We start from the raw sequence: 8,545 nt of genomic DNA on the forward strand, positions 1-8,545 counted from the left end.
CGAATATTGCCCGATTCTATCATGCGAATTGCTACATTAAACTCCATTTAGTGCGGTCCAGGCTCCAGGGCATCTACAATTGTGGATCCACATGTGACGACATGGGGTAAGGAATCCTGGGAAGGCGGGAACAAGGTTGGCGGGATGCCACTGAATCACATGCAGCATGTAGCCTATCAGCAGCCAGTCAGCCCTGTGATGTCACAGCCCTATATAATCGGCAGCCATAATGCCGGCTAGTCACTTCATCCTTTTACTGCAGAGAGATAGGACAGATAGCGCTGTGTGTTGCACAGACAAGCTTTTTCCAGCACCGTTTCACCTCCTAGTCACGTAAGCGTTCTGGTGGACAGAGAGCAGTGCGTTTTTCACAGAAAATAATTTTTACTGTAGTGGTTAACCTCCCATTCACTTTCTACAGCATTGTATTACAGAAAGGGGCAGAGAGCTGTGTGTTGCCTCATACGTTTGACTAAGTTGGCTCAGCTGGAGAAACGTTAGGAGAGGAGGGAGGAATAAGTTTTTAGCACATCTCTGTTTCTTTGTTCCACTACAAATGGTCCATTCCTAATAGTCTGTGTGAGAGTGCAATTTTGGGTTTAGTACACAGCGACTTTGTGCGGCAGGTCTGTTGTGTACTGCTGGTGTTGTGCACAAATACTTATTTCAGCATACTGTAGCGCATTTTTCTGCCCTCATAAGTGCATACCACATACCTAAATCTAAGTAGTGTACTATTTTGTACCTGTTAATCTGGCAAGGGCCTAGATACTGTAAAAGGACAGCCAAAAGTACACACCTGCTGCTGTTCTAGACAAATACTGTTTTAAGCGTAGTGAAGCGTATTGTACTTCCCTCATATACACACTAAATATGTCAGGCAGAGAAGTGCTAGGACATGCAGAGAGGAGTGGCAGAGGCCTAAATTCATTAGGTGCAGACAGAGGTCGCAGCAGAGTAGGGCCGTGTGGCAGCAGGAGTCGCAGCAAGAGGTCTGAGCTCTCGTGTCCGCTAGCAGTCGTGTCCTGACCAGCAACCCAGCAGCCATGATTGATTGGTTCACTCGGTCATCCACTTCATCACAAGTGACATTCGACACCCCCAGTCAACAGTCGGTTGACTCATCCCTCAGTTGGCATGGCCTTCATGCTGCTGCTGCTACTACCTCCAGGCTCTGTCATTGGGCCGCAATATTGTCTCCTCATGCTGATGCTGCCACCTCCAGGTCCTCTCATTATGCTGCTATATGGTCTTCTCATGCTAATGCATCCACCTCCAGGCTCTGTCATTGTGCCTCCATATGGTCTCCTCATGCTGATGCTACCACCTCCAGGCTCTGTCATTGTGCTGCTATATTGTCTTCTCATGCTGATGCTGCCACCCCAGGCTCTCTCATTGTGCTGCTATATGGTCTCCTCATGCTGATGCTGCCACCTCCAGGCTCTCTCATTGTGCTGCTGTATGGTCTCATGCTGATGCTGCCACCTCCAGGCTCTGTCATTGTGCCACTATATGGTCTTCTCATGCTGATGCTACCACCTCCAGGCTCTCTTTGTGCTGCCATGGATACTGCAAAACATAATTATGGTGCTGGTCCCCAGTTAAAGAAATTCCACTGCATTAGACCACAAGTAAGTAGTGAGGATATGCATTAGCTAAAACGTAACTTTTCTTTTTTTGAAATCTAACAAAAGGAAAGGTGTGCAAAAAACGCCATGTGCCAACTACACCACCAAGTATTGATGCAATGCAAAGACCTCTAAAAGGTGGAAGGGAACAACGTATGGTCCATTGTTACAGGTGGGGGTAAAAACTTCCCCTGTAAGGCCCTACTCTCGCACTAATCATTCCCTCCTTGGCAAGTGTTACTCGTCCTAAAAAGGGGAACCCCACATAGGAACCAATCCCTATTCCCATCTAAAAACCCTGGGAAATGGCAGTGTTTGTAGGTGGAAATAGGGAGAGGTTCCTGTGTGGGGCCGCCCTTTTTAAGGGCGAGTAGCACTTGCCAAGAAGGGAATTAATAATGACAGAGTAGGGCCTCACAGGAAGTTTTTACCCCCACCTGTTACAAAGGACCATACGTTGTTCCCTTCCACCTTTTAGAGGTCTTTGCATCAATACTTGGTGGTGTAGATGGCACATGGTGTTTTTTGCACATCTATCCTTTTGTAAGATTTCCCAAAAATTTGGGGGTCTATATATATTATCCTTAGAATAATGTTAAAAGTTAATTTTTACGTAATGCAATACTTACTTGTGCACACCAACACTTTGTCAAAAAAAAACAGTTTTCTTCTGCCTACCTGCCTCAGCTACTATTCTGATGCTGCCACCCGCCTGATGCCACATATCTGATGCCAAGTTCTCCTTCTTTCACTCACCTTTGTCACCGGGTACTGGTATTAACACCCACCACCCCACTTTACCAAAGTGTACCAAAGTGCACGGCAGCCCCGACGTGTGGAACTGTAACTGTGGTCAGGGACAATACATGTCCTTTACAGCCCACTGGGTGAATGTGGTTCCTGCACAGCCACAACAGCAACTTGGACAGGTCACGCCATTTCCGTCTCCACGCTCTCAGGCCGTTGGTCCTGCGACAGTGTGCGACTCCGCCTCCTCATGCTCCATCGTGTCCCACAGTCATCCCAAGGAGAACTCGTCTGTCCACGACAAATGTGGAGAGACTGACCTTTTGTAAAGATGAATCAGGCATGGATCAGCCAGGATTTCCACTCACCAATGCCTGATGCATCAGAGTGGATTGACCATGGTGCCGCACCAACACTTCACAATTATGGATAGTGCCAAACAGATTTAAGGCGCTGCTTCCCAGTTACAAACATTCCTCTCCATCAGACCTTTTTTCACCCACCTTCATCACCGGGTACTGGTATTGCCACCCACCGCACCGAGTCACTTTTAGGACTCCTGATGCTGCGGCCACCTCCAGGCTGTCTCATTCTGCCATCATATGTTCTCCCCATGCTTTTGCCAACTCCAAACTGTGCCATTCAGCCACTATATGGTCTCCTCATCTGCCGCCAATTCCAGGCTGTGCCATTCAACTAGTATATGTTCTACTTATGCTGCCACCAACTCCAGGCTGTGCCATTGAGCCACTATATGGTCTCCTCATGCTTCCACCACCTCCAGGCTGTGTCATTCAGCCACTATATGGTCTCCTCATGCTGCGGGGCCTGGGACATTACCTAAAAAATTTTATGGTAGCACTAGCTACCATAAATCTTCAATTTAAATTTGAAAATTAACCTTTTAATCTTAGGGATTGTGAGGCCCTATGGTCTCCTCCTGCTGCCGCCAACTCCAGGCTGTTTCATTCAGCCACTATATGGTCTCCTCTTGCTGCCGCCAATTCTAGACTGTGTCATTCTGCCAGATTATGGTCTCCTCATGCTGCTGCCACCTCCTAGGTGCTGTCATTGTGCCACCATGGGACTTCTTGTTAGATTGGGTTTTGTGATCATACAGTATTAGTTCAAAGTAAACACTGGGACATTACACTTGGGAATCTAATATAAATCTTAAATTTTAATTTAGAAAAAATCGATGTAATCTTTTCAAGACTGAGGCCCTATGGTCGTCGACCTCATATTACCTGTGGAATTATCACAAGAGTCCAATTAAACAGCTTGGAGTGATAACAATGAACCATAACTGATTAAATGAAACATTCGCACTTTCACAGTCAGGGGGCGCTGAGAGGCAGGGGCTGGAACAGGTGGTATCTCGCCTTGCAGAGGACCGCCAGCTCGATGCTCACCAGAATGGGTAATCAAAAAATGTAAATAAATTCAAATAAAATAACTTACATAAAAAATCTGCCACATCCAGACGCTTTGCGGCAGTGATTCTAATAGCTATGCCTGTAATCTCCATGTCATACTGAATAACAGTATTATTTCACTAACACAGCACACTCCCTATGCGTGTTAGGACACGGCAAAGTGTTCTACACCCCTATTGAGCCTCTCTGTAAGCCAGAAATAGCATTTTTTTTTCAGAAAATTCGTCGAATCGGCCAAATCGAATTTTTCTGAAATTCGCTCCTCTCTAATGCCCAGGTGTCAGTATTTTAATTTCCTAGAGAAATGGCCCAACACAGAGTTCTAAGAGTGCATTCACATAGACAGAATTGTTAATTAAAACATGTTTAAAATAGTTTTTGAATCTGGAGAAGTAATTTTTGTAAACTATGATTTTCCATCCGACAGAAACGTAAATGGACCGTGTGGGTGCATGTTTTGAATATAATTTGTCCATAGAAGTCAATGGAAATGTCCAGACAAATGATTCTATAAGATTTTTAAATATAAAATGGTATGAACTAGACTAATGTAAAAAATCTTGATGTGAATGCACCCTAGGAGAATATGTTACCAGATCCTCTTTAAAGGGGTACTCCCATGGAAACCTTTTTTTTTTTTTTTTTTTTAGATCAACTGGTGCCAGAAAGTTAAACAGATTTTTAAATTACTTCTATTAAAAACATCTTAATCCTTCCAGTACTTTTTAGGGGGTGTATACTACAGAGGAAATGTTTTTCTTTTTGAATTTCTCTTATGTCACAACCACAGTGCTCTCTGCTGATCCCTGCTGTCCATTTTAGGAACTGTCCAGAGCAGGACCAAAATCCCCATAGCAAACAAATGCTGCTATGGAGAGCACTGTGGTCGTGACATAAGAGAAATTCAAAAAGAAAAACATTTCCTCTGTAGTATACAGCCCCTAAAAAGTACTGGAAGGATTAAGATTATTTAATAGAAGTAATTTACAAATCTGCTTAACTTTCTGGCACCGGTTGATTAAAAAAATTTTTTTTCCACTTTAAACGTGACAGGCACCTTATATTGTCCGATAAGAAAATACTTTGGGTATAAGCTGGGACTGCCACCATTACTTGGAATATTACATCAGACTTTGCACTATTTTCTCAGTGACCTATCCTGATTTTGAAAAGTAATTGTGAAATGTATTGCCTTGTATACAGAGGGATGAAAACAAAATATCAATATCTATCCCACCACAGGCATGTCAGTTGTATCAGTAATTGACAGCATTTTGAGAGTGTTGGTACAGATTTGCAATTCTTTATATTAATTGATAGCATTTTTTCTTTTCAGCTTTATTCAACCTCCGAAGACCCTTTCATCACTGAGTACTCTTCGTGATGGAAACTGGAGAGATGGATGCTACTGAGCTGTTATGAATAATGATTTTATGGATAATGTGTTTCCCAGCTGGCTGGGAACAAGACATTTTAATATTTGAAACATATGTGTTTTGTGGGCGTGCTATCAAAGACAACGTAACTCCTTAATGTTTGCTGTGGACTCATATATACTTTTCACAATGATAACTGTATTGTTTAACAACATGTATAATGTATAGAACGTATGCAAAATGCATCAGCAAATATTGATTCACATACAAACTTTTTTCTTTTCTAACTTTTTTTTTTCTTTTTTAACTTTTTTTTTTTTTTTTGTATTTTTAACTTACCAATGCACTTAACCTGTTTTTGTACAACGAAGTAAGCACTGCAATACTGGTTACTACAGTCTGTGGGGATTATGTGTATTTAATGAAAAATGAAAATGTCACATTGAATGATCATACACCTTTCAAGACGCTGATTCACGTTTGTGCCATAAAATATTGTTAACACATTTTGTTGCAAAGCACAGTCAAGAAGAGGAGTCACTATAACATTCTACAAACCACCTTAACTATGTTGTTTCTTTTTTATGTCTCATGTTAATTTATTATTATTTAATTATTTTTGATTAATATTGAAAATGCTCTGCAGCTCTACTGCAACAGGGATTGGGTTTTTCTTATGTACACAACAACTTATGGTCAAAATACTGAAAAATCAAAGGTCTCAATGGACATAAAACTTTTGATAGACGTTTTACAAAATTAAATTGCACTAATGCTTTAATAAGACAGTATATGATTTCATACCGATGACATCTGTGTACTGCAGTTTTGGAATGTTTCAATAATAAAGAATATTTTTCAATATTTGTCTTTTTTAATGTTTATAAGCTTGAGGGCTTATTGAGGTAATATTATTTTTACCTACCTTTATATAAGGGGCTAAAAACAAAATATGTACCCCTTTTAAGATGTAGGGGGGATTTATTATTTGTGTGAAAATGTTTGCAAAATTTCCGTTCATTTGCGCAGTTTTTCTGGTGGGGTTTCTGTATATGATTTTAAAAAAATGCAGATGCAACATGGACTTTTAAAAGAATGCACAATAGGGGGGCATGCCTCAATAAACTTCCCATATCCTACCCTACGCCACCTGTAATTACAGTAAGATTATGTAAGTAACATTATGGGCATGAATTGCTGTATTTCTTTCCTTTTTATTGTTGTAAACTGGAAAAATTTACAAATTGTTAGAATCCAAGCTCAGTGAGGTCATGCAAGACTAGACATTTGTATTAACTATACAAACCAAGATTCTCTTTAATAACATGAATATATCTTTCAAGAAAGGAATCTTTAAGTTCTTGTAGTACAGGTTATTACACCTGTTTACCAGAATTCTGGTACAAAGTGATCCTCAAAACTGGACTACATGGCTTAAAGGGGGTACACCTCCCCTAGACATCTTATCCCCTATCCAAGAATAGGGGATATGATGTCTGACTCCCGCAATCTCTCCCGCAACCCCCCCCCCCCCCCCCCAAGTCATCAGCTCTACGGAGCTAAGTTTGCTCAGTGGCTGATGACTCACGATACAGGGGTCGGCGGTTCGTGACGTCATGGCTGTGCCCCCTCGTAATGTCACATCCCGCCCCGTTAATGCAAGTCTATGGGAGGTGGTGTGATGGTGGCCACACCCCCTCTCATAAGCTTCCATTAAGGGGGCAGGACTTAATAGCACAAGGGGGCGGAGCCATGACTTCACGAATCGCTGGCCTCTGTATTGTGAGTCATTAGCCACAGAGCAAACTTAGCTCTGCAGAGCTGTTGACTCGGGGGGCTGTAGGAGAGGTCGCAGAGGTCCCCAGCAGCGGGACCCCCGCAGTCAGACATCTTATCCCCTATCCTTGGATACGGGATAAGATGTCTAGGGGCAGAGTACCCCTTTAATTACCACTTTAACCCCTTAAGGACTCTGCCCATTTGGGCCTTAAGGACTCAGACAATTTTATTTTTACGTTTGTTTTTTCTTCAGCCTTCAAAAAATCATAACTCTTTTATATTTTCATCCACAGACTAGTATGAGGGCTTGTTTTTTGTCCGTTGTAATGCCATCACTCACTTTACCATAAAATGTATGGCGCAGCCCCAAAAATACTATTTGTGTGGGGAAATAAAAAAGAAAAACGCAAATTAGCTAATTTTGGAAGGTTTTGTTTTCACACCGTAAAATTTACGGTAAAAATGACATGTGTTCTTTATTCTTTGGGTCAATACGATTAAAATGATACCCATTAGATACGATGTTTGCCATTACGGGCGGGTCCCTGGCTGCTATCAGCAGCCGGTACCTGCCGCGCATGACGCGAGCATCGCTCCGATGCTCGCAGTTATGCATAGGAAGTTAATGTACGTCCTGGTGCATAAAGTACCAGCTCACCAGGACGTAGATTTACGTCCTGCGTCATTAAGGGGTTAAGGACACCGGGTGTACATGTACACCCTGCGCCTAATACCAAACTATGAAGCATGCTCAGGAGCGGAGTGCACTTCATAGCCATTGCTAATGCCGGACATTACCGATCAGGGTGATGCCTGGCATTAATCCTTTAGACCAATGTTGATTGCAGCATCTGAAATGCTGAAAATACAGTGCTGGTTAGCTCAGGGGACCATGAAATTGCAGTGTCCTGATCTGCTCAGTGGACGGGCGGAGGCCATGGTAGCTTGCACTAGTTGAGCGCTGATAATTCTGATCAATGCTATGATATGGCATATCATTGTTTAGTATATGCAATCAAAAGACTATATATAATATGTAAATAAAAAAAAGTTAATGAATGGGAATAAGCCCGTTCGCTAATTAAAGTTTGAATCACCCATTTTTAAAATAAAATAATGCAAAAAAAAAAAAAAAAGTGGTATCACCACATACATAAAAGTCCAAACTTTTAAAACATAATGTTAATTAAGAAATTGAAAGAGAAACAAAGATGCACCGGCACTACTGCAACCACAATGCCCTTTGACGTGCAGAGAATGGGCCGTTGACACAGTGACTTCAATAAGATAGATATATATCTCAAGACAGTGCAGACTTATAAAGCAAGGAACAGAAATCCACTTTATAGCAAGAAGACAAAAGTCGCACTCACCCAGTTCGAAGCAAAAATCGTATCCATTTATTAAACACCAACAGTGGATAACAGGATAAAAAGTCACTCACACGCGGGGAGCGAGGGCGCACGCCCTCAGACGCGGGGTATACCACAGGAGGCGACTAGTTTCGCGTCACAGCAAGACGCTTCTTACGGCCAATAGGTATACTATTGGTATACCTATTGGCCGGAAGAAGCGTCTT

General features: G+C 42.1%; 1 protein-coding gene across 2 annotated transcripts in view; it reads left to right on the forward strand.

Annotated features, from left to right (window-relative positions):
* The window catches only part of SLAIN1 (SLAIN motif family member 1), a 95,435-nt gene extending 89,401 nt beyond the window's left edge, over nucleotides 1–6,034 (forward strand). For both annotated transcript variants that reach the window (XM_056555568.1, XM_056555569.1), the window contains one exon: nucleotides 5,148–6,034. In XM_056555568.1, the coding sequence (XP_056411543.1) occupies nucleotides 5,148–5,223 (76 nt within the window). In that variant the 3' untranslated portion in view covers nucleotides 5,224–6,034. The remainder of the gene's footprint in view (nucleotides 1–5,147) is intronic.
* The last annotated feature ends 2,511 nt before the right edge of the window (nucleotides 6,035–8,545 follow it).

The sequence above is a fragment of the Hyla sarda genome, chromosome 2 (genome assembly GCF_029499605.1).
Source record: "Hyla sarda isolate aHylSar1 chromosome 2, aHylSar1.hap1, whole genome shotgun sequence".
NCBI lineage: Eukaryota > Metazoa > Chordata > Amphibia > Anura > Hylidae > Hyla > Hyla sarda.